The sequence below is a fragment of the Staurois parvus genome, unplaced genomic scaffold, assembly GCF_062004578.1.
Source record: "Staurois parvus isolate SC_StPar_1 unplaced genomic scaffold, SC_StPar_1.0 ptg000218l, whole genome shotgun sequence".
Classification (NCBI taxonomy): Eukaryota; Metazoa; Chordata; class Amphibia; order Anura; family Ranidae; genus Staurois; species Staurois parvus.
The window spans coordinates 3,103,457-3,130,246 of NW_028318014.1; the positions used below are offsets into that span (position 1 = coordinate 3,103,457).

The window sequence follows — 26,790 nt, forward strand, 5'->3', positions numbered from 1 at the left end:
ACCATGGAACACAGTGAAGACTGTCATCATCAAGTGGAGAAAATATGGTGCAACAGTGACATTACCAAGAACTGGATGTCCCTCCAAAATTGATGAAAAGACGAGAAGAAAACTGGTCTGGGAGGTAGCCAAGAGGCCTACAGCAACATTAAAGGAGTTTCAGAAATATCTGGCAAGTACTGGCTGTGTGGTACATGTGACAACAATCTCCCATATTCTTCATATATCTGGGCTAAGGGGTAGAGTGTCAAGACGGAAGCCTTTTCTTATGAAGAAAAACATCCAAGCCCGGCTAAATTTAGCAAAATCACATCTGAAGTCTCTCAAAAGCATGTGGGAAAATGTGTTTTGATCTGATGAAACCAAGGTTGAATTTTTTGGTCATAATTCTAAAAGATATGTTTGGTGCAAAAACAACACTGCAAATCACCAAAAGAACACCATACCCACAGTGAAGCATGGTGGTGGCAGCATCATGCTTTAGGGCTGTTTTTCTTCAGCTGGAACTGGGGCCTTATTCAAGGTAGAGGGAATTATGAACAGCTCCAAATACCAGTTAATATTGGCACAAAACCTTCAGGCTTCTGCTAGAAAGCTGAACATGAAGAGGAACTTCATCTTTCAGCATGACGACCACCCAAAGCATACATCCAAACCAACAAAGGAACCAGAAGAAGATGAAAGTTTTGGAATGGCCCAGCTACAGCCCAGACCTGAATCCGATTGAAAATCTGTGGGGTGATCTGAAGAGGGCTGTGCACAGGAGATGCCCTTGCAATTTGACAGATTTGGAGTGTTTTTTCAAAGAAGAGTGGGAAAATATTGCCAAGTCAAGATGTGCCATGCTGATAGACTCATACCCAAAAAGACTGAGTGCTGTAATAAAATCAAAAGGTAGTTCAACAAACTATCAGTTTAAGGTTGTGAACACTTATGCAACCATATTATTTTAGTTTTACTTCCCTCCACCTAAAAGATTTCATTTTGTTGTTCAACTGAGTTGTACAGTTTATAAGTTACATAAAAGGTGGAAAAAGTTCTGAATTTATTTATCTTTGTCTCATATTTTTGCATCATAGAAACATGACATTTTAACAGGGGTGCGTAGAGGTTTTATATCCAATGCACATTTCTTTAATACTGCAATTGTATCACACAATTACAGTATTAAGACAGTCACATTGCCATCTACAGGCTGTAATGGTCTCTGCAAGCTGAAATATGTTTTCCTGCATAAAAAAAATTGATACTTGCAATCATTTTGTCATTGCTAGGAACAGCAATGCCAAAATGATCGCAAGTATCACTTTTGTTATGCAGGAAAAAATGTTTCAGCAATTACAAAATTATCGCAAGTATCACATTTTTTTATGCAGGAAAAAAATTTTCAGCTTTCAGAGACAATTACAGCCTGTAGATGTGACTCTGTTTTAATATCGTAATTGTGTGATACCATCGCAGTATTAAAACAATATATAGCAATTAAAAACATTCAAAGAGCAAAAGATGTTTTTAAACATTTTTGTTCATTAATCACCTATAATAATAGCCAATCATAATCAATAATAAAATTTGCTATTAAAAACATTGTAGTAACCTGAATCCTTATTTTTCTTTAAATAAATATAACAGCTTGACAACTAGCAACTGTGCCAAGTGTCGGCTAATAGCTGTCAAAGGGATGATATAGAATAACTTCAGCATAAGGTTTCATTCAGGGGAATGTTAATCAAAAGACTGTAGATGGGAATGATTCAAAGTATAACTGAAAGCAAAACTTTTTTCATTTTAGACAGAGTGTAGATGAATTAGACACCTGTCAGGTTTTTATTGCTGTATCCCTGTCAGGGAGATTTACCTTCTCTGTTTTGTCCTGGTAACAGTTCAGGCAACAGGTACCTGGTAACAGGTAATCACCAAAATCTAGTGGTCACCAGAACAGGAATAGTGGGGAAATCTTTTAACGGAGACACAAGTTCTGGTGACCCTGGTAACTAATAGTAATTTCTCTCACTTTAGAGGGATTTCCTCTCACTTTCTGGTGTGGCTATTGAACAGGAAGTGAAGGAAAATCTCCCCAATGGGAAAGAGATGGCAAACGAAAACCTGAGAGGGGTTATAACCCTCCTTTATTCTACCCAAAGTGAAAAGAGTGGTGAGGGATTAGAACCCTTGCCAAGGCTCTCTCTGTCCCTGCCAGGGAGAATTACTCTCTATTTGAGCTGGTAGCCATTATCAGCAGGACTGAAAATTAGGAAGAATTCAAACTTTTTAAGTTGTCACCAGAACAGGAATAGAGGGGAAATCTTCTAATATGGTCACTTGTTTTTGTGACACCTAAGAGAGGATTTTTCTCTAGAGAGATTTCCTGTCACTTCCTGTTCTATTCCCAAGACAGAAAAGCAGGAGAAGTTTCCCCGATGGTATTCTGACAAAAAAAAATACAGGAATTTTACGTATCTCCTACTTTACTCAAAACACACAAAAAGTTTTGACTTTAGAGGTTTCAAAACAATGAGTTGCATGTTCTAAGTATTTTGCTCCATGCCATTTTGATTATAATGGAAAAACTGCTCTGAAAATGCAGCATGCTTTTGACGTCCTCCTTTTGACTCTTTCTTGCCCTACCACCCCCACCGTTTTTTTTTCCTTATCTTTTACTCTACTGGCTCTTCTGCAGGGATGATTTGTCCTATGTATTTCTTGGTTCGAATATATACTCCGTGCATTTCATATGCTACTATTCCTCTCACTAATGTCTGATTTAATGCAATAGGCGTATAGATCCTCATCTGTTTCACACGATGATTCATCGACACAATATGTAAAGTATTTTTTGACATATCATTTACTTTGTCACTAGTTACAGGTATGAAATTCTGTTCATGATCGCTTTTGATCTGTTGGCTCTTGCTGTTATATCTTTGCCTGCACACATGATAGTGGTTGCAACTGTATTTTCTAAAATCAAAACATTTTCAATAAAAATATATTGAAAGGCAAATGCGGCACGCATTGTTTCAGTGTTCCTCTTCACAATGATTTGAACAAGCCCTATTAAAGGCACTGCATTATTTCATGTCTAAGCAAATTATCAGTGCTGGGAAATCTAGAACTGCTTGGAAATAGTGTGGAAAGATGAAGGGACAGAGTTCTGATTAGACTCTAACTTTATTTTCTATTTTTTATCAAACAAATGAAATAGAAAATAAGTCATTCTAGAAACAGGGCTCCTTTGGATTCCTGCTAATTAGCGGTCTTGAAACCATTTCTGGGCAGCTCCGAGGAGCTTCCTGGGGCTATTCCAAACTAACAAGCATTCATGGGGTGTAGACCTGGGCTGCTGGCATTATTCCTTCATTGAAGGGAATATCTCTTTTTGCTTTTTACAGAAAACACTTGGGAAATAGTTTTTAATAATCTGAATTGAAGATATATAATATAGAATTACAGGCTATATTACTGTGTTCAATAGCATTTCACAAATGCTGGCATAAACAGCTGACCAATCAATTAATAACCAGTGGTAAAAAAAGGCTATAAATATAAAAGAAATGCATATACATCACAATGGCAGACATGGCTTTACAAGCATTTGCCAGATTTATTTAACTTACCATGTGGAACACCATGATATGCAAATGTAGGGATAAACAAATCTTAATACATTATTATTGCATGTGAGCTAAATATAGACACAGAAAGAAATGTTCTTTATACGAAATCAATGACACCAGTATTTCCTTACTCCAGAAAAATGTTTGAAGTAATAATGCTGCACAGTGGTTACCATAAGTTTCAAGGGCATGTCTCCAGTGTTGGTGTAAATCTCAGCAAGTGACATATACAAATACTGATATTACATAAAGCTAACCATACCCTACCTCACCCCATGTGACAGCATTCAGGTCTGGTGATTGTTTGCCCAGACACTTAGCACTACATTGTAGGGAGGCTTGGGGGCATGCCATAAAGGGACACTGTCATGAGAGGATAATGCAGGCTGCCAGTGATAAACTCCTCTTCAGGAATGCTAGTTTCCTGAGCTTCTGAGAAGCTGGCTTGGATTAACCCTTTCCAGTCCGCCCTAGGATCTCTTGAGAAAGTTTTGAACTTGGGGGAGGGAAAGATTGGTCGATCATGTGACTAATGTAATTGGCGGTCTCAATGGTCTTATGACCAGCAGCTGGTCCAACCAGCTACTTCTCATTGGCAGGGACCAAGAACGGTCTTTCGTTGGCCCCCCAACAATGCAAATGTGCGGCATGTGAGTGTTAAAGCTCACCCTTTTTCTGCTGCATATATGTGTCAGGATGTCATAAAGGGGTTAACTATAGAAGCAAGGGGTCTAACACTTTTCTAACACTCATTAAAAGCATGCAAGCTCTGGGTATGTGATTTAAAAGTACTTAAAGTAAAAAAAAAAAACTACTGTGTGCAGCAGCCCCCCTCCCCAGCCCCCCTAATACTTACCTGAGTCCCATTGCAATCCAGTGATGTGCATGAGAGCCGTGGCTCTCCGGAGACTCTCCCTCCTCATTGGTTAAAAAGGCAGCGGGAGCCACTGTCAATCACAGCCAGTGAGGGAATGAAGAGAGAGAGGGGGTAAACACACAGAGCAGCGGCTTGGGTGCCCCCATAGCAAGCTGCTTGCTTTGGGAGCACTTGGCAGGAGGGTCCAGAAGCACCAACAGGTGACCTGAGAAGAGGAGGATCGGGGCTGCTCTGTGCAAAACCACTGGAACATTTTTTTTTTATTGCCTTTAATATCACTTTAAACCTTTTATTTTTAGGCATTTCCAGCAGCTGATTTACTCACTTACAACATACTACTATACTACCTCAAGCCAGACATAGTTAGGCAATACATTTGCATTTTCAGGAAAGACCAAAAATGGCAGCCCTTATACTTTCCTCATTACAAGTCAACTTAATTTCCCAGCCCTAAAAGTTACAAGGGGATTTAGCAAAACTGGAGCAGCAGTGCATGGCAACTTGTTCATTTAAAGAGGAATTTCACCAAACGCTTTTTTGCATCCCCCCGCCTCCACTGCCACTTTTGGCACTTTTGGGGGGAGGAAGGAATTGATACCTGGTTTTGACAGGTACTCACTCCCATGTTTAAGTCAGTGCTATGACTGCTGACACAGGTTCCCTATTTAAGGGTGGCTCCTTCCTCTTGCTGCAACCTATGGAGCTAACCTTGCATGCACAGACTAGAGCTGTATCTCCCTACACTGTGTGCATCAATAGAAACTCACAGCCCTGTAGCCTAGGATGGCAAGGCACTCCCTTGTTCCTCCCTCACCCTCCGTCCAGGAGTCTGCTTTGTCCACTATTAACTCTTTCCTGTGAAGACCAGGAGTTCAGGGAAGCAACACTGAGCTTGCAGGAGAAAGCAGCATTGAATTTGTAAAGTGCTGGGTTAAGCATTTTAACAAATAGTTTACTGGGAATTTTTAATTTTTTTTTCCTCAATGTGTTAAACTAAAAGTGCTGAGGGTTTAATACCACTTTAACACTGAAGATAAGCTTAAGCTCCTTGTGGTGCCAATTATGCAGCTTTGCTGTGACTTTGAAGCAGATTTCTAAAGCACAAGTTTGCTTTAACAAGAAACAAAAGTAAAATAATCTTAAAATTGGTGAATTTTGGATTTGTTAGCAAATGTATGCTGTTTTTTTTTCTAGTGAATCTAAGGTTTAAACTTTATACATATCTCTAGTTCCTAATATTAAAGTATAAGCTCAAGGTTCTGCATGTTTTTTTTATAAAATTGTTAAACTGGTAAATTAGAATTGACCATAAATCCATACAGGGGAATTTCTTAAAGCAATATTGACACTTTTCTGGCAGTATGGTCCCTGTAACATTGCCTAATTCATGAAAGCTGTGCACTAATTTTTGTACCAGTACCAACACGCCAGATTCTAGGAAACTGTCATTCTGCTCTGGGAAACAGTCACTGGTGGCATGGAGATTGGGATGGGTTGCTGGCTGACATTATGACCCAAAATATGGATGTGGCCATATTTAGACAATGATAAGTCATCCATTGCTAGAATGCTGTTGGCAGCACATCTAGCAAGGAGGTGAACATGCACTGAGGCAGGAAGATATGGACACTGCAGGCTCAGTGCTGCCCACAAATCCAGAAAGGAGAGACTGAGAGTAGGTACATTGGAGCAGCAAACTAAATTAAATTGTGATTTGCAGTTATCTTATATGAATTACTGAAATTGGAGATCAGATTGGGAAACCTACTTTTTACTGACTATGAATGGGGTCTTTGTGTTGAATAGGAAAGCAGAGAGACCTGTGTATTATTGCAATAAGAGGCACACTGAGAGACTGAATTTGGAGCTGACAATTGTTGCATATTACTACATTCTGACACTTTATCAGAACATTGATAATTTAGAAAGCAGAGTATGTGTAACAACTCCCCTAACATTCCTTTCACTAACTTTAGCCAGTTTCACTTTTTTCCATTGGAAGACAAAAACAATTGAGTACTGTCCGTGACTAACATACAATTCTGAGGACAAGCTTTCGGGGAGAGTCCCCTTCTTCAAGGTCCAAGCAGTACTATACAAATCCTGCTTGGACCTTGAAGAAGGGGACTCACCCCGAAAGCTTTTCCTCAAAATTGTATGTTAGAGCAAATAAAAAAAGTATCACGGACAGTACTCAATTGTTTCTGTCGCAAATGCACTAATACGGCTACAATCACCTCAAGCTTACATTGGAAGAAATGTAAGGGGGTTATTGGAAGGTAGTGTGAAGAGCTGATAAGTTGCCTCCTGAAGTGTTTAATTTGTGTACGTCTGGCAATTCTGGTATATCTATGTGAAAATTCATGTACATGTGCATGGATTTGTCGCAAGCCACAACATTTGTGGTAAAGACACAAGATACACTTCTAAAAGAGTGTCTGCACCACTTTTTAGCTATTCAAGATGCGATCTACTCTTGAAGGTCTTGAACACTGTGAATATATGAGGAGACATAAAGTAGTCTGCAAAGTACTGTAATTATTGAAATGTTACTGTGACCGCAAAGATAAGTTGTATATAAATAAATTAGGTGGTCATAAATTAGAATCAAATCAGTCATGTCATTGGCTCAAACTAGTTGCCCAATAAAATCAGACTGGACAGGTCATGCAACCTGGATCATTTGATTACTTCACTGATCTGTGTGATGTCATTAAATGCAAAATTTATAACATAAAAATTGGAACAGTAAATCCCAGCTTTAACTTTTTTTTTTAACAATTAAACTATTTAAGTTTTTATAATCACCCATGAAGTCTCTTTCATTAAATGTTATACACGCAGAGATTTTTTTTTTTTGCCATAAGCAGCATATCAGATTTTCCCAACTAAATTTAGGGATATGTAAGAAGGACCAAATGTAAAGCAGAAATACTGGACCAGAGACCATGCATATCAGCAACCTGAATGCACCATGTAAGGGTTGTTAAAATAGGTCTGTCTACATTTAGGTAATAATTCTAATATATTGTCATCATCATTAAATAATTAGATTAAACCTGCCAGGAAGGCCGCATTTTTACACTTTTGCTTCTTTGGAGGCTTTTGCTTCTCTGACGTGATGATCCAGAGTTTTGACTCTGTTGTAAAGACTGTCTCTCTGATGTTTCCTTCTCATTAGGAATCACAAGGGAGTTCTTTCTTCTGAGTGCCGACAGCTGAGAGGTGATATCTCCAGTCTCTTGAGTGTAACTGACAGGTGGCTGCCCCCTCCCATCTTTATTTTCTCCCTCTGATTTTGCCGACTGATCATTGGACAAACTTCCTTTTTGCTTCCTCTCCATCTTTAAACTCCTGATGGCCTCTAATGCTTGATTCATTTCTTGTTTTAATATTTCTATTTCAAAAACAGATCGATCTCTTTCTTCTCCACATTTTTTGATTGAGTTGTCTAAAGAAGTAAAGAATTCCTGGCCCAGTTTTGAAAAGGCCTCGTCACCTTAATGAGTTAAAATAAACATGTCAAGGACAGTAACTCCAAGAGCCTGAAAAATTCACAGTAAGTATTCTCTGTGCCAAGCTCTCAGTGTCAAGACTGTGTAAGCTCTAACAGAATCTCTAATTCTTACCTCCCCCAATATTAACTTAAATCTTAACACATTACCCACAAATTGCACCTGTGCCCAAACTATGGAAATGAAAACATTGTCAACAAGCAGTAGCAGAAGTTTAAAACAAGCTAACCCTGACCTCTCCGGCTGCATGTACTGTGAATTAATTAATTCTCTAAGATCACAAAAACACACTAAAGTCAGGTTTCCACTTGCTCTGTGATCACATCAGAAGGCTGGCAGACTGTCAAAATTCTGCAGCAATATAAGAAACAGGGAAAGAAGTTGCGATTTCAGTAGCTATGTAGTAAATTTCTCCACAGTGCCTGTAGCTACAGAGTACAATGAGATTCTGTTTTAAAATGCTATTACTGCTCTGTGCAAACAGCTGAACTCCTGGCAAACAGCCATTTGGCTGAGATACACATAGGTAAACTGTATATTCTGCTTCAGGATTTGCAATTCTATTTTATCCAGCAACTTTAGTATTTGAAACACGTCTGCCTTAAAACATCTCCACCTATGTCCTGCTGATTGCGCAACGAGGGGACGGGAACACACTTGTAAGTCATCAACTCTGCTAATGCTTTTCTCTCCCCTGTCAGCACATGCAGTTTGAACGCTGCTGTGCAAGAGATAACAAGGACTGATATCAAGACAGGCTATGCTAGTTGTATATAAAATGCATTTAAAAATTTTAAAGGAATACAAAACTGCTTTCAAGTAGCTGTAAAACCTAAATGGAAAAATGTATATTGTTAAAGCACATTTTTTCATGGTTTTCACCTTTTTACATCTTTCTCATCTTATCATCTCAGTAGAGGTAATCTTATCTAGCCTCTCTGCAGCCAGTTTCTGTCAACATACTGTATATTTGCTCCAATATTGACTGCGTACCATTGCTCAGGTAGGGCTCCTTCACACAGGCAACCAGAGGGCAGTAAAATCAGGCAGTTGATCTGTGGTTTTACTGCCCCCAACCTCTGATCTGAACAAGGACATGCAGCCGTTCAGGGCTGTAAACATGCTGCGGCTGTGATGTTTATTTCTGAAATGTTATTGAAGTGAATGGAGACATGTTTAAATGCCCAGTAACCAAGTGCAATACACATAGTTGCGCACTGGGATGGCATCCTCAGAGTTAAAACAAACTGTGAGGAGGCAACATGTCGTCATCTTATTTCCTATTCAATGTCTTTGAGAAATGGCCCACCACGGATCGCTTTTCAGCGGGGCGGCAGGGGTTGCTAATGGTGCCAATGGCAGCACATGCCTGCACAATGAAAGCGACTGTGTTGTTGTGATGCCTATAGCAACCAAGCACACTTGAGCTATTATTTTTCAAATTAAGGTTAGACAATGGCAAAAAGTATGGAATCACCACTCATAGAAAATGTTCATTCAATTGTTTAATTGTGTAGAAAAAAAAAAGAATCACAAACATGCCTCAAAACTATTTTCATTTAACATCCCAACCAACCTTCTGGCATTAAGAAACACTTAAAAAAAGAAAAAAGAAAGAAAACTGTAGTCAATCGCAACTGTTTTTGCAGATCGAAGCAGAGGAAAAAAATATAGCATCACTCAATTCTGAGGAAAATATTATGGAATCACCATGTATTTTGCAGTTCTAAAACAAACATTTGCATCAGATTACATCTGCTAATTAGTCTGCAGTTAAAAAAAGAGCGCTGTTGCACCAAGCTGATTGACATGAATCATGGCTCCAACAAAAGAGATGTCAGTTGAAGCAAAGGGGAGGATTATAAAACTTCTTCAAGAAGATAAATCATCATGGAATGTTGCAAAAGATGTTGGTTGTTCCCAGTCAGCTGTATCTAAAATCTGGACCAAGTACAAATCAAGTAGGAAGGTTGTAAAAGGGAAGCATACTGGTAAACCAAGGAAGACATCAAAGCATCAATCGAAAACTTAAAGCAGTATGCCTTGAAAATGCACAATAAAACAAATGAGGAACAAATGGGCAGAAACTGGAGTCAATGTCTGTGACATCGCCTAAAGGAAATGGGATTCACATACAGAAAAGCCAAACAAAAATCATCATTAATACCTAAACAGAAAAAAACAAGGTTACAGTGGGCTAAAGAAAAGAAATCATGGATTGTGGATGACTGGATGAAAGTGATATTCAATGATGGATTACGAATCTGCATTGGGCAGGGTGATGATACTGGAAGTTTTGTTTGGTGCCATTTCAATGAAATGTATAAAGACGACTGCTTGAAGAAAACATGCAAATTTCCACAATTATTGGTGATACGGGGTTGCATGTCAAGTAAAGGTACGGGGGAGATGACAGTCATTAAATCTTCAATTAATGCACAAGTTTATATTGAGATTTTGGACACTTTTCTTATTCCATCAATCAAAAGGATGTTTGGTGATGGTGACATAATTTTTCAGGATGATAATGCATCTTGCCATAGGGCACAAGCCGTGAAAACTTTCCTTCAAGAAAGGCATATAATGTCAATGATATGGCCTGCAAATAGTCCTCAATCCAATTGAAAATCTATGGTGAAAATTAAAGAAAATGGTCCATGACAAGGCTCCAACCTCTAATACTATCATTAGAGATGAGCGAATTATTCAAAAATTCGATTCGGCTGATTCGCCGAATTTGCGGGAGAAATTTGATTCGATGCGAATTTATTCGCTGCGAATTTAACTTATTAAAAGGGTTTCTAGGCTTCAGAGAGCCTTTATATTAGTGCAGAACACTGTACCTTTAATTTAAATGCCTTTGGAGTCTGCTGGGGAAGAGAAATAATACTGTCAGTCAGTATGACATGCAGATGAGTGCCGTCGATCTTAGAATCACCGCACACTTCACTCATTTGGGCAGTCACGGGGGAAGAAGAAGAAGAAGAAGGAGAAGGAGAAGGAGAAGGAGAAGAAGGAGAAGAAGAAGAATGAGAAGAAGAAGAAGGAGAAGAAGGAGAAGAAGAAGAAGGAGAAGAAGGAGAAGAAGAAGAATGAAAAGAAGAAGAATGAAAAGAAGAAGAATGAAAAGAAGAAGAATGAAAAGAAGAAGAAGGAAAAGAAGGAAAAGAAGAAGAAGGAAAAGAAGAAGGAAAAGAAGAAGGAAAAGAAGAAGGAAAAGAAGAAGTAGAAGAAGAAGGAAAAGAAGAAGAAGAAGAAGGAAAAGAAGAAGGAAAAGAAGGAAAAGAAGAAGTAGAAGAAGAAGGAAAAGAAGAAAAAGAAGAAGGAAAAGAAGAAGAAGAAGAAAGAAAAGAAGAAGAAGAAGAAGAATGAAAAGAAGAAGAAGAAGAAGGAAAAGAAGAAGAAGAATGAAAAGAAGAAGAAGAAGAATGAAAAGAAGAAGAATGAAAAGAAGAAGAAGAAGAAGAAGAATGAAAAGAAGAAGAAGAAGAATGAAAAGAAGAAGAATGAAAAGAAGAATGAAAAGAAGAATGAAAAGAAGAAGAATGAAAAGAAGAAGAATGAAAAGAAGAAGAAGAAGAATGAAAAGAAGAAGAAGAAGAATGAAAAGAAGAAGAAGAAGAAGAATGAAAAGAAGAAGAAGAATGAAAAGAAGAAGAAGAAGAAGAAGAATGAAAAGAAGAAGAAGAAGAATGAAAAGAAGAAGAAGAATGAAAAGAAGAAGAAGAAGAATGAAAAGAAGAAGAAGAAGAAGAAGAATGAAAAGAAGAATGAAAAGAAGAATGAAAAGAAGAAGAAGAATGAAAAGAAGAAGAATGAAAAGAAGAAGAAGAAGAATGAAAAGAAGAATGAAAAGAAGAAGCAGAATGAAAAGAAGAAGCAGAATGAAAAGAAGAAGAAGAAGAAGAATGAAAAGAAGAATGAAAAGAAGAAGAATGAAAAGAAGAAGAAGAAGAATGAAAAGAAGAAGAAGAATGAAAAGAAGAAGAAGAAGAATGAAAAGATGAAAAGAAGAAGAAGAAGAAGAAGAAGAAGAAGAATGAAAAGATGAAAAGAAGTAGAAGAAGAAGAATGAAAAGAAGAAGAAGAAGAAGAAGAAGAGGAATGAAAAGAAGAAGAAGAAGAATGAAAAGAAGAAGAAGGAAAAGAAGAAGAAGAAGAATGAAAAGAAGAATGAAAAGAAGAAGAATGAAAAGAAGAAGAAGAATGAAAAGAAGAAGAAGAAGAATGAAAAGAAGAAGAAGAATGAAAAGAAGAATGAAAAGAAGAAGAAGAATGAAAAGAAGAAGAAGAATGAAAAGAAGAATGAAAAGAAGAAGAATGAAAAGAAGAAGAAGAATGAAAAGAAGAAGAAGAAGAATGAAAAGAAGAATGAAAAGAAGAAGAAGAATGAAAAGATGAAAAGAAGAAGAAGAAGAATGAAAAGAAGAAGAAGAATGAAAAGAAGAAGAAGAATGAAAAGAAGAAGAAGAAGAAGAATGAAAAGAAGAAGAAGAAGAAGAATGAAAAGAAGAATGAAAAGAAGAATGAAAAGAAGAAGAAGAAGAATGAAAAGAAGAATGAAAAGAAGAAGAATGAAAAGAAGAAGAATGAAAAGAAGAAGAATGAAAAGAAGAAGAAGAAGTATGAAAAGAAGAAGAATGAGAAGAAGAAGAAGAAGAATGAGAAGAAGAATGAAAAGAAGAAGAAGAAGAATGAAAAGAAGAAGAAGAATGAAAAGAAGAATGAAAAGAAGAAGAAGAAGAAGAATGAAAAGAAGAAGAATGAAAAGAAGAAGAAGAATGAAAAGAAGAATGAAAAGAAGAAGAAGAAGAATGAAAAGAAGAATGAAAAGAAGAAGAATGAGAAGAAGAAGAAGAAGAATGAAAAGAAGAAGAAGAATGAAAAGAAGAAGAATGAAAAGAAGAAGAAGAATGAAAAGAAGAAGAATGAAAAGAAGAAGAATGAAAAGAAGAAGAAGAATGAAAAGAAGAAGAAGAATGAAAAGAAGAAGAAGAATGAAAAGAAGAAGAAGAAGAATGAAAAGAAGAAGAAGAATGAAAAGAAGAAGAAGAAGAATGAAAAGAAGAAGAAGAAGAATGAAAAGAAGAAGAAGAATGAAAAGAAGAATGAAAAGAAGAAGAATGAAAAGAAGAATGAAAAGAAGAAGAAGAATGAAAAGAAGAATGAAAAGAAGAAGAAGAAGAATGAAAAGAAGAAGAAGAATGAAAAGAAGAATGAAAAGAAGAAGAAGAAGAATGAAAAGAAGAAGAAGAATGAAAAGAAGAAGAAGAAGAATGAAAAGAAGAATGAAAAGAAGAAGAATGAAAAGAAGAATGAAAAGAAGAAGAAGAAGAATGAAAAGATGAAAAGAAGAAGAAGAAGAATGAAAAGAAGAAGAAGAATGAAAAGAAGAAGAAGAAGAATGAAAAGAAGAATGAAAAGAAGAAGAAGAAGAATGAAAAGAAGAAGAATGAAAAGAAGAAGAAGAAGAAGATTGAAAAGAAGAATGAAAAGAAGAAGAATGAGAAGAAGAAGAAGAAGAATGAGAAGAAGAAGAAGAAGAAGAATGAGAAGAAGAAGAAGAATGAAAAGAAGAAGAAGAAGAAGAATGAAAAGAAGAAGAAGAAGAATGAAAAGAAGAATGAAAAGAAGAAGAAGAAGAAGAATGAAAAGAAGAAGAATGAAAAGAAGAAGAATGAAAAGAAGAATGAAAAGAAGAAGAAGAAGAAGAATGAAAAGAAGAAGAAGAAGAATGAAAAGAAGAAGAAGAAGAAGAATGAAAAGAAGAATGAAAAGAAGAATGAAAAGAAGAAGAAGAAGAATGAAAAGAAGAATGAAAAGAAGAAGAATGAAAAGAAGAAGAAGAAGAATGAAAAGAAGAATGAAAAGAAGAATGAGAAGAAGAAGAAGAAGAATGAAAAGAAGAAGAAGAATGAAAAGAAGAATGAAAAGAAGAAGAATGAAAAGAAGAAGAATGAAAAGAATGAAAAGAAGAAGAATGAAAAGAAGAAGAATGAAAAGAAGAAGAAGAATGAAAAGAATGAAAAGAAGAAGAATGAAAAGAAGAAGAAGAATGAAAAGAAGAATGAAAAGAAGAAGAAGAATGAAAAGAAGAAGAAGAATGAAAAGAAGAAGAAGAATGAAAAGAAGAATGAAAAGAAGAATGAAAAGAAGAAGAATGAAAAGAAGAAGAAGAAGAATGAAAAGAAGAAGAAGAAGAATGAAAAGAAGAATGAAAAGAAGAAGAAGAATGAAAAGAAGAAGAAGAAGAATGAAAAGAAGAATGAAAAGAAGAAGAAGAAGAATGAAAAGAAGAATGAAAAGAAGAAGAAGAATGAAAAGAAGAAGAATGAAAAGAAGAAGAATGAGAAGAAGAAGAAGAAGAAGAATGAAAAGAAGAAGAAGAATGAAAAGAAGAATGAAAAGAAGAAGAATGAAAAGAAGAAGAATGAAAAGAAGAAGAAGAATGAAAAGAAGAAGAAGAATGAAAAGAAGAAGAAGAAGAATGAAAAGAAGAAGAAGAAGAATGAAAAGAAGAAGAAGGAAAAGAAGAAGAAGAAGAATGAAAAGAAGAAGAAGAATGAAAAGAAGAATGAAAAGAAGAAGAATGAAAAGAAGAATGAAAAGAAGAAGAATGAAAAGAAGAATGAAAAGAAGAAGAAGAAGAATGAAAAGAAGAATGAAAAGAAGAAGAAGAAGAATGAAAAGAAGAAGAAGAATGAAAAGAAGAATGAAAAGAAGAAGAAGAAGAATGAAAAGAAGAAGAAGAATGAAAAGAAGAAGAAGAATGAAAAGAAGAATGAAAAGAAGAAGAATGAAAAGAAGAATGAAAAGAAGAAGAAGAAGAATGAAAAGATGAAAAGAAGAAGAAGAAGAATGAAAAGAAGAATGAAAAGAAGAAGAAGAAGAATGAAAAGAAGAATGAAAAGAAGAAGAAGAAGAATGAAAAGAAGAATGAAAAGAAGAAGAATGAAAAGAAGAAGAAGAAGATTGAAAAGAAGAATGAAAAGAAGAAGAATGAGAAGAAGAAGAAGAAGAATGAGAAGAAGAAGAAGAAGAAGAATGAGAAGAAGAAGAAGAAGAAGAATGAGAAGAAGAAGAAGAAGAATGAAAAGAAGAAGAAGAAGAATGAAAAGAAGAAGAAGAAGAATGAAAAGAAGAATGAAAAGAAGAAGAAGAAGAATGAAAAGAAGAAGAATGAAAAGAAGAAGAATGAAAAGAAGAAGAATGAAAAGAAGAATGAAAAGAAGAAGAAGAAGAAGAATGAAAAGAAGAAGAAGAAGAATGAAAAGAAGAAGAAGAATGAAAAGAAGAATGAAAAGAAGAATGAAAAGAAGAAGAAGAAGAATGAAAAGAAGAATGAAAAGAAGAAGAATGAAAAGAAGAAGAATGAAAAGAAGAAGAAGAAGAATGAAAAGAAGAATGAAAAGAAGAATGAGAAGAAGAAGAAGAAGAATGAAAAGAAGAAGAAGAATGAAAAGAATGAAAAGAAGAAGAATGAAAAGAAGAAGAATGAAAAGAAGAATGAAAAGAAGAAGAATGAAAAGAAGAAGAATGAAAAGAAGAAGAAGAATGAAAAGAAGAATGAAAAGAAGAAGAATGAAAAGAAGAAGAAGAATGAAAAGAAGAATGAAAAGAAGAAGAATGAAAAGAAGAAGAAGAATGAAAAGAAGAAGAAGAATGAAAAGAAGAATGAAAAGAAGAATGAAAAGAAGAAGAATGAAAAGAAGAAGAAGAAGAATGAAAAGAAGAAGAAGAAGAATGAAAAGAAGAATGAAAAGAAGAAGAAGAATGAAAAGAAGAAGAAGAAGAATGAAAAGAAGAATGAAAAGAAGAAGAAGAATGAAAAGAAGAAGAATGAAAAGAAGAATGAGAAGAAGAAGAATGAAAAGAAGAAGAAGAATGAAAAGAAGAAGAAGAATGAAAAGAAGAAGAATGAAAAGAAGAAGAAGAAGAAGAATGAAAAGAAGAAGAATGAAAAGAAGAAGAAGAAGATTGAAAAGAAGAATGAAAAGAAGAAGAATGAGAAGAAGAAGAAGAAGAATGAGAAGAAGAAGAAGAAGAAGAATGAGAAGAAGAAGAAGAAGAATGAAAAGAAGAAGAAGAAGAATGAAAAGAAGAAGAAGAAGAATGAAAAGAAGAATGAAAAGAAGAAGAAGAAGAATGAAAAAAAGAAGAATGAAAAGAAGAAGAAGGAAAAGAAGAATGAAAAGAAGAAGAAGAAGAAGAATGAAAAGAAGAAGAAGAAGAATGAAAAGAAGAAGAAGAAGAATGAAAAGAAGAATGAAAAGAAGAATGAAAAGAAGAAGAAGAAGAATGAAAAGAAGAATGAAAAGAAGAATGAAAAGAAGAAGAATGAAAAGAAGAAGAAGAAGAATGAAAAGAAGAATGAAAAGAAGAATGAGAAGAAGAAGAAGAAGAATGAAAAGAAGAAGAAGAATGAAAAGAAGAATGAAAAGAAGAAGAATGAAAAGAAGAAGAATGAAAAGAAGAATGAAAAGAAGAAGAATGAAAAGAAGAATGAAAAGAAGAAGAATGAAAAGAAGAAGAAGAATGAAAAGAAGAAGAAGAATGAAAAGAAGAATGAAAAGAAGAATGAAAAGAAGAAGAATGAAAAGAAGAAGAAGAAGAATGAAAAGAAGAAGAAGAAGAAGAATGAAAAGAAGAATGAAAAGAAGAAGAAGAATGAAAAGAAGAAGAAGAAGAATGAAAAGAAGAATGAAAAGAAGAAGAAGAAGAATGAAAAGAAGAAGAAGAAGAATGAAAAGAAGAATGAAAAGAAGAAGAAGAAGAAGAATGAAAAGAAGAATGAAAAGAAGAAGAAGAATGAAAAGAAGAAGAATGAAAAGAAGAAGAATGAGAAGAAGAAGAAGAATGAAAAGAAGAATGAAAAGAAGAAGAATGAAAAGAAGAATGAAAAGAAGAAGAAGAAGAATGAAAAGAAGAATGAAAAGAAGAAGAAGAATGAAAAGAAGAAGAAGAATGAAAAGAAGAATGAAAAGAAGAAGAAGAAGAATGAAAAGAAGAAGAAGAATGAAAAGAAGAAGAAGAAGAATGAAAAGAAGAATGAAAAGAAGAAGAATGAAAAGAAGAATGAGAAGAAGAATGAAAAGATGAAAAGAAGAAGAAGAAGAATGAAAAGAAGAAGAAGAATGAAAAGAAGAAGAAGAATGAAAAGATGAAAAGAAGAAGAAGAAGAATGAAAAGAAGAATGAAAAGAAGAAGAATGAAAAGAAGAAGAAGAAGATTGAAAAGAAGAATGAAAAGAAGAAGAATGAAAAGAAGAATGAAAAGAAGAAGAATGAAAAGAAGAAGAATGAAAAGAAGAAGAATGAAAAGAAGAAGAAGAATGAAAAGAAGAATGAAAAGAAGAAGAATGAAAAGAAGAATGAAAAGAAGAAGAATGAAAAGAAGAAGAAGAATGAAAAGAAGAAGAAGAATGAAAAGAAGAATGAAAAGAAGAATGAAAAGAAGAAGAATGAAAAGAAGAAGAAGAAGAATGAAAAGAAGAAGAAGAAGAAGAATGAAAAGAAGAATGAAAAGAAGAAGAAGAATGAAAAGAAGAAGAAGAAGAATGAAAAGAAGAATGAAAAGAAGAAGAAGAAGAATGAAAAGAAGAAGAAGAAGAATGAAAAGAAGAATGAAAAGAAGAAGAAGAAGAAGAATGAAAAGAAGAATGAAAAGAAGAAGAAGAATGAAAAGAAGAAGAATGAAAAGAAGAAGAATGAGAAGAAGAAGAAGAATGAAAAGAAGAATGAAAAGAAGAAGAATGAAAAGAAGAATGAAAAGAAGAAGAAGAAGAATGAAAAGAAGAATGAAAAGAAGAAGAAGAAGAATGAAAAGAAGAAGAAGAATGAAAAGAAGAATGAAAAGAAGAAGAAGAAGAATGAAAAGAAGAAGAAGAATGAAAAGAAGAAGAAGAAGAATGAAAAGAAGAATGAAAAGAAGAAGAATGAAAAGAAGAATGAGAAGAAGAAGAATGAAAAGATGAAAAGAAGAAGAAGAAGAATGAAAAGAAGAAGAAGAATGAAAAGAAGAAGAAGAATGAAAAGATGAAAAGAAGAAGAAGAAGAATGAAAAGAAGAATGAAAAGAAGAAGAATGAAAAGAAGAAGAAGAAGATTGAAAAGAAGAATGAAAAGAAGAAGAATGAGAAGAAGAAGAAGAAGAATGAGAAGAAGAAGAAGAAGAAGAAGAATGAGAAGAAGAAGAAGAAGAATGAAAAGAAGAAGAAGAAGAATGAAAAGAAGAAGAAGAAGAATGAAAAGAAGAATGAAAAGAAGAAGAATGAAAAGAAGAAGAATGAAAAGAAGAAGAAGGAAAAGAAGAATGAAAAGAAGAAGAAGAAGAAGAATGAAAAGAAGAAGAAGAAGAATGAAAAGAAAAAGAAGAAGAAGAATGAAAAGAAGAATGAAAAGAAGAATGAAAAGAAGAAGAAGAAGAATGAAAAGAAGAATGAAAAGAAGAAGAATGAAAAGAAGAAGAATGAAAAGAAGAAGAAGAAGAATGAAAAGAAGAATGAAAAGAAGAATGAGAAGAAGAAGAAGAAGAATGAAAAGAAGAAGAAGAATGAAAAGAAGAATGAAAAGAAGAAGAATGAAAAGAAGAAGAATGAAAAGAAGAAGAATGAAAAGAAGAAGAATGAAAAGAAGAAGAAGAATGAAAAGAAGAATGAAAAGAAGAAGAATGAAAAGAAGAAGAAGAATGAAAAGAAGAATGAAAAGAAGAAGAATGAAAAGAAGAAGAAGAATGAAAAGAAGAAGAAGAATGAAAAGAAGAAGAATGAAAAGAAGAAGAATGAAAAGAAGAAGAAGAAGAATGAAAAGAAGAAGAAGAAGAATGAAAAGAAGAATGAAAAGAAGAAGAAGAATGAAAAGAAGAAGAAGAAGAATGAAAAGAAGAATGAAAAGAAGAAGAAGAAGAATGAAAAGAAGAATGAAAAGAAGAAGAAGAATGAAAAGAAGAAGAATGAAAAGAAGAAGAATGAGAAGAAGAAGAAGAAGAATGAAAAGAAGAAGAAGAATGAAAAGAAGAATGAAAAGAAGAAGAAGAATGAAAAGAAGAAGAAGAATGAAAAGAAGAAGAAGAATGAAAAGAAGAAGAAGAAGAAGAATGAAAAGAAGAAGAAGAAGAATGAAAAGAAGAAGAAGGAAAAGAAGAAGAAGAAGAATGAAAAGAAGAAGAAGAATGAAAAGAAGAAGAATGAAAAGAAGAATGAAAAGAAGAAGAAGAAGAATGAAAAGAAGAATGAAAAGAAGAAGAAGAAGAATGAAAAGAAGAAGAAGAAGAATGAAAAGAAGAATGAAAAGAAGAAGAAGAAGAATGAAAAGAAGAAGAATGAAAAGAAGAAGAAGAAGAATGAAAAGAAGAATGAAAAGAAGAAGAATGAAAAGAAGAATGAAAAGAAGAAGAAGAAGAATGAAAAGATGAAAAGAAGAAGAAGAAGAATGAAAAGAAGAAGAAGAATGAAAAGAAGAAGAAGAAGAATGAAAAGAAGAAGAAGAAGAATGAAAAGAAGAATGAAAAGAAGAAGAATGAAAAGAAGAAGAAGAAGATTGAAAAGAAGAATGAAAAGAAGAAGAATGAGAAGAAGAAGAAGAAGAATGAGAAGAAGAAGAAGAAGAAGAATGAGAAGAAGAAGAAGAAGAATGAAAAGAAGAAGAAGAAGAATGAAAAGAAGAAGAAGAAGAATGAAAAGAAGAATGAAAAGAAGAAGAAGAAGAATGAAAAGAAGAAGAATGAAAAGAAGAAGAATGAAAAGAAGAATGAAAAGAAGAAGAAGAAGAATGAAAAGAAGAAGAAGAAGAATGAAAAGAAGAAGAAGAAGAAGAATGAAAAGAAGAATGAAAAGAAGAATGAAAAGAAGAAGAAGAAGAATGAAAAGAAGAATGAAAAGAAGAAGAATGAAAAGAAGAAGAAGAAGAATGAAAAGAAGAATGAAAAGAAGAATGAGAAGAAGAAGAAGAAGAATGAAAAGAAGAAGAAGAAGAATGAAAAGAAGAATGAAAAGAAGAAGAATGAAAAGAAGAAGAATGAAAAGAAGAAGAATGAAAAGAAGAATGAAAAGAAGAAGAATGAAAAGAAGAAGAATGAAAAGAAGAAGAATGAAAAGAAGAAGAAGAATGAAAAGAAGAATGAAAAGAAGAAGAAGAATGAAAAGAAGAATGAAAAGAAGAAGAATGAAAAGAAGAAGAAGAATGAAAAGAAGAAGAAGAAGAATGAAAAGAAGAATGAAAAGAAGAAGAAGAATGAAAAGAAGAAGAAGAAGAATGAAAAGAAGAATGAAAAGAAGAAGAAGAAGAATGAAAAGAAGAATGAAAAGAAGAAGAATGAAAAGAAGAAGAATGAGAAGAAGAAGAATGAGAAGAAGAAGAATGAAAAGAAGAAGAAGAATGAAAAGAAGAAGAAGAATGAAAAGAAGAAGAATGAAAAGAAGAAGAAGAAGAATGAAAAGAAGAAGAATGAAAAGAAGAAGACGAATGAAAAGAAGAAGAAGAATGAAAAGAAGAAGAAAAAGAATGAAAAGAAGAAGAAGAAGAATGAAAAGAAGAATGAAAAGAAGAATGAAAAGAAGAAGAAGAAGAATGAAAAGAAGAAGAAGAAGAATGAAAAGAAGAATGAAAAGAAGAAGAAGAAGAATGAAAAGAAGAATGAAAAGAAGAAGAAGAAGAATGAAAAGAAGAAGAAGAATGAAAAGAAGAAGAAGAATGAAAAGAAGAATGAAAAGAAGAATGAAAAGAAGAATGAAAAGAAGAATGAAAAGAAGAAGAAGAAGAATGAAAAGAAGAAGAAGAATGAAAAGAAGAAGAAGAAGAATGAAAAGAAGAAGAAGAATGAAAAGAAGAATGAAAAGAAAAAGAAGAATGAAAAGAAGAAGAAGAAGAATGAAAAGAAGAAGAAGAAGAAGAATGAAAAGAAGAATGAAAAGAAGAAGAATGAAAAGAAGAAGAAGAATGAAAAGAAGAATGAAAAGAAGAAGAAGAAGAATGAAAAGAAGAATGAAAAGAAGAAGAAGAAGAATGAAAAGAAGAAGAAGAAGAATGAAAAGAAGAAGAATGAAAAGAAGAAGAAGAAGAAGAATGAAAAGAAGAAGAAGAAGAATGAAAAGAAGAAGAATGAAAAGAAGAAGAAGAATGAAAAGAAGAAGAATGAAAAGAAGAAGAAGAATGAAAAGAAGAAGAAAAGAATGAAAAGAAGAAGAAGAAGAATGAAAAGAAGAATGAAAAGAAGAAGAATGAAAAGAAGAATGAGAAGAAGAATGAAAAGAAGAATGAAAAGAAGAAGAAGAAGAATGAAAAGAAGAAGAAGAAGAATGAAAAGAAGAAGAAGAATGAAAAGAAGAAGAAGAATGAAAAGAAAAAGAAGAATGAAAAGAAGAAGAATGAAAAGAAGAATGAAAAGAAGAAGAAGAAGAAGAATGAAAAGAAGAAGAAGAAGAATGAAAAGAAGAAGAAGAAGAATGAAAAGAAGAAGAAGAATGAAAAGAAGAATGAAAAGAAAAAGAAGAATGAAAAGAAGAAGAAGAAGAATGAAAAGAAGAAGAAGAATGAAAAGAAGAATGAAAAGAAGAAGAATGAAAAGAAGAAGAAGAAGAAGAAGAATGAAAAGAAGAATGAAAAGAAGAAGAAGAATGAAAAGAAGAATGAAAAGAAGAAGAAGAAGAATGAAAAGAAGAAGAATGAAAAGAAGATGAAAAGAAGAAGAAGAAGAAGAATGAAAAGAAGAATGAAAAGAAGAAGAATGAAAAGAAGAAGAAGAAGAATGAAAAGAAGAAGAAGAATGAAAAGAAGAATGAAAAGAAGACGAAGAAGAATGAAAAGAAGAAGAATGAAAAGAAGAAGAAGAATGAAAAGAAGAAGAAGAATGAAAAGAAGAAGAATTCCAGTACAGCAAAAAGTGTATCTGCAGAGAGCTCCGCAATTTCTGACAGTTCTCTGACAGTTCCTTCACATTTACAGCGGTTGAAACATTGTATCTATTTGTTTCCGAATAAAAACATCTGTATCCTAAATGGAAACAAATAGATACAATGTTTCAACCGCTGTAAATGAACTGTCAGAACTGTCAGAGAACTGTCAGAAATAGCGGAGCTCTCTGCAGTGACACTTTTTGCCGGCTGATCGGGGAAAATTCGATTCGTGCATCCGAAGTTTGCTAAAATTCGGATTCGGTGCGAATCAAATTTTTCCTAATATTCAAAACGAATTCCACTTCACCAAGTTCGATTCGCTCATCTCTAACTATCATTCCAATATAAAGTGCATATAAAGTGTACCCATTCAATAACGTGTAGTGTAAAAATAATAGCGACTTGTAAATTACATCACCTTAACGAATTGAATTAAAATCACACAATGTATCACCAAAAATGAAAAATCCTTATAAAAATAAAAAATTATATAAATCCAATTGTGATATATATTCAATATAAATATAACTGTTAAAAAATTTAAATTCATAAAGTCCAATGTGCAAAAGCAAAAAAAAAAAAACCGTGAGTAAAGTTCAGCAAAGCATAGTGATAATAATATACTCTCCTTTCAAGCAGCTTGTGTTTGTGTAGCTGGGATCCTGCAGCTTCTCTATGATCCTGTATAGGTGTAAGGATTTCTCCCTCCTTGAACCTCTCCTTACTCCAATGCTTTATATATCCTCGTATGACCAATGAAAAAAGGAATGAAAATATGGTGCCTTATCCAAGGTATATAAAAACAATCTTTTATGTGCTCCCATAATGCAGACATTATTCAAATTAGAATGCGCTTATAATACAATTAAACCGCTGAATGCGGTGAGGATCAGCCTCGTGGGTGTGTTAATACACACCGTCAGTACTCGCCGTGTTGGTGGTCAGATGCGTGGTGACGTCACTGCCCCTCCCCAACGCGTTGCACCACAGGGAAAACGTAGCTTCGTCTGGGGGATGTAGTAAAACTTTTACCCCACTACATCCCCCAGATGAAGCTACGTTGTTCCTGTGGCGCAACGCGTTGGGGAGGGGCAGTGACGTCACCACGCATCTGACCACCAACACGCCGAGTACTGACGGTGTGTGTTAACACACCCACGAGGCTGATCCTCACCGCATTCAGCGGTTTAATTGTATTATAAGCGCATTCTAATTTGAATAATGTCTGCATTATGGGAGCACATAAAAGATTGTTGTTATATACCTTGGATAAAGCACCATATTTTCATTCCTTTTTTCATGGGTCATACGAGGATATATAGAGCATTGGAGTAAGGAGAGGTTCAAGGAGGGAGAAATCCTTACACCTATACAGGATCATAGAGAAGCTGCAGGATCCCAGCTACACAACCACAAGCTGCTTGAAAGGAGAGTATATTATTATCACTATTCTTTGCTGAACTTTACTCACGGTTTTTTTTTTGCTTTTGCACAATTTGCACATTGGACTTTATGAATTTAATTTTTTTAAACAGTTATATTTATATTGAATATATATCACTATTAGATTTATATAATTATTTTTTATTTTTATAAGGATTTTTCATTTTTGGTGATACATCATGTGATTTTAATTCAATTCGTTAAGGTGATGTAATTTACAAGTCGCTATTATTTTTATACTACACGTTATTGAATGGGCACACTTTATATGCACTTTATATTGGAATGATAGTATTAGAGCGCGGTAATCATTTATTAATTATTTTCTATATAGCACACATCATATGAGGGTGAGCAAGGAAACCAGCGACCTAATACAATAATTATTTACTCCAGTGGCTCACAAGTTAATTTACTTAATAGCAAGGCTCCAACCTGCAAACCTGATCTGGCAACTGCAATAAGAGAAAGTTGGAGCCGGATTGATGAAAAATACTGTTTGTCCATAGTTAAATCCATGCCTCAGAGAATTGAAGCTGTTATAAAAGCCACAGGTGGTGCAACAAAGTACTACTTGTGTACTGTAGTGATTTTTCATGATTCCATAATATTTTCCTCAGAATTGAGCAATTCCATATTTTTTTCCTCTGCTTGATCTGCAAAAACAGTTGCAACTGACTACAGTTTTCTTGCTTTTTTATTGTTTTTAAGTGTTTCTTAAAACCAGAAGGTTGGAATGTTAAATGAAAAAAGTTTTGAGGCATGTCTGTGATTAGTTTTTTTTCTACACAATTAAACAATTGAATGAACATTTGCCAAGATTGGTGATTCCATACTTTTTGCCAGAGGTTGTGTAAACACAGGATTGATTAGTATGTTGCGTAAAGAGCCTCTGTACCCATCTAGACTTGCACATTCACATTTCTGATATTTTGATATTCCTTATTGCAATTTGCCTTGTAGAATAAGATTAAAAATGATTGTTAAATTATATTTATTTATTTTTTATTTCCTACATTGTAAAACATTGGGGAGATATACTGCAAGTGGTTTCATATAGGCTTTTTCCTTCCAAATTGTTCAGTTACTTTTGCAAATAATACACACTTTAGGTAAATAAGGCCATATGAGTGTGAAAATTAGAAGGAGCCTAAAATTGGTATTATTCTTCCTGACTTAATTTCCAGAAAGCAAAATGTGTTCCCAGATCACCAAATTATGGGCAAAATCCCTTGTGTAGACTGAAGAAATAGAGCAATTTATGACTGAAAAATTTGAACCCTGTAGAGGCAGGCTGTGTTGCAAATCTCAATTTTAAATTTTTCTTGGAGTGTACCTTAACCACTTGCCCTCCTGCAGATTTACCCCCCCCTTCATGACCAAGCCTTTTTTTTGCGATACGGCAGGGTGTTACTTTAACCATTTAAGGACTGCCCTATAGCAGTTATACTGCTACAGGGTGGCCACGTTGAGCAAATCATGTATAAACCATATCATGTATATAACCAGCTGTCAGGGGGGTTCACCGCTGTAATTAATTGCTGAGTCCCGCCCCAAATTCATACTAGACCCTTAGGTCTGGTATAGATTTTGAGGGTAACACCACGCCAAAGTTTAAAAAAAATAATGGTATGGGGGTGCCCCCCAAAATCCGTAACAGACCTTTATCTGAGCATGACAGGCCAGGAAAGAAGAATGAGACAAGCGAGCGCCCCCTCCTGAACCATACCAGGCCACATGCCCTCAACATGGGGGGGTGCTTTGTTGATGGGACCTAGGGCGAATACCTACAATCCTTGGCAGTGGTTGTGGGGGTCTGCAGGCAAGGGGCTTATCAGAACTTGAAGCCCCCTTTAACAAGGGGGCACCCATGTCCCACCCTCCCCATATGAATGAGTATGGGGTACATTTTACCCCTACTCATTCACTAAAAAAAAGTGTCCAAAAAACCCCCAAAACAATATAAATAAAATCCAGTTTACAGCTGATAAGTCATCCGTTGTTAAGGATGCAGTGGCCAGCTTATCAGCCCACTCCTTGAAAACCTGCTATTCACTGGTTGTTATAAACGCCAGTAGCCTCCTGCTTAAGAACAAAAAAATGTTGGGTACCTGCGCTTAGCAGCAGTTAGTAGAGCTTAAGAGCTTTCAACGTTTTCTTTTTCTGGTGGCAAATCACTCCCCAAATTACAAAAAACTAAAGGAGTTATTTCTACTCTTTAACGCTGAAGCTTCAAAAATGCTTCTAGACTACAACAGTGGGCGTGGACACATAGGATAACACTATTTGCTTCTGGGGGCAGAAAAAAATGCTCATAAGTAGCTGCTAGGAGCTTATTTTTAAGCTAGTGTGCATGGAGCCTAAATCTTTAAATGCCAAATATAAATCAAGAAATTGTGATGCTGTATCTTCACAAGTAGTTAAAATTCAACTAAACCCACCTATAGTTTTCAGCCAAGGAAGCTGCCATCTTAGCCTTTTTTGCTAACTAAAACACATAATGTACAGTATCTCAATGATAGAGTACATTAATGAACAGTCACAAATCTACTTAATATGACTGAAATACAAATTAAAGTAATACTCTAAAGTAATATATTGCATGGCATGATTTATAGTGTAATTACAACGTTATGCATTAGGACCCTAATATTTTATCACATATCACTTAAGAATCCAAGTAAAACAAGCAGCCCGGGGAGACTGAAGGGCAGATATTTAGATGCCAAATGTAAAGACATTAAAAGGCACAAAAAAGAAACAGCCAGAGTCCTTACAAAAATACAGTATTTGTTAGAAATAAAACATTAATGGAAGGTTTGATAAAACACTATAGGTGCTTTTTGAGGAGGGGAGAGAATTGCAATTTCATTCCTTGCTGTTTAAAATTGAACAAGTTAAATTATTACCTTCTCGTTGCTGTGTCTTTGATGGAGTCAAAATGTCAACTGCATCCTGAATCTGTTCCACATTGTTCTTGAAAATTGTTAGGAAATTTCTCAGGGCAGTTTCAGAAGCTTCACTTTTAAGGTCATTGTAGGAGGAAAGGACATCTGCCAAACAAGATTGAAAGCAGATAACTCATAACACCTTCATACAGACAATGTTATTTTTACATGCACTATATATATTTAAATACATCTCATTCTTCTCTACTGAATTAATCACCCGCAAGTCATGGCATGTGTTAAAAAAAATTATCTCTATCTTTGTAAGTAGCCTTACTGGTAAAAGTGTAAAGCTAATGTGAAAAACACAGCTAGGGGACAAGAGGAGCTGCCTTACAGGCTTTTATCATTAACCGTTAAAGGCCAAACTGCAGTGCCATAACCATTTTTGGGAACAAGGAATATATATATATATATATATATATATATATATATATATATATATATATATATATATATATATATATATATATATATATATATATATATATATATATATA

At 34.0% G+C, this 26,790-nt stretch overlaps 1 protein-coding gene across 1 annotated transcript in view; it reads right to left on the reverse strand.

Annotated features, from left to right (window-relative positions):
- Nucleotides 1-3,580: 3,580 nt before the first annotated feature.
- Nucleotides 3,581-26,790, reverse strand: part of LOC149460868 (uncharacterized) — a 193,161-nt gene continuing 169,951 nt past the window's right edge. The window contains exons 12-13 of the mRNA XM_089679120.1: nucleotides 26,252-26,395; nucleotides 3,581-7,993 (exon numbers count right to left, since the gene is read on the reverse strand). Coding sequence (XP_089535246.1) covers nucleotides 7,548-7,993; nucleotides 26,252-26,395 — 590 coding nt within the window. The 3' untranslated portion in view covers nucleotides 3,581-7,547. The remainder of the gene's footprint in view (nucleotides 7,994-26,251; nucleotides 26,396-26,790) is intronic.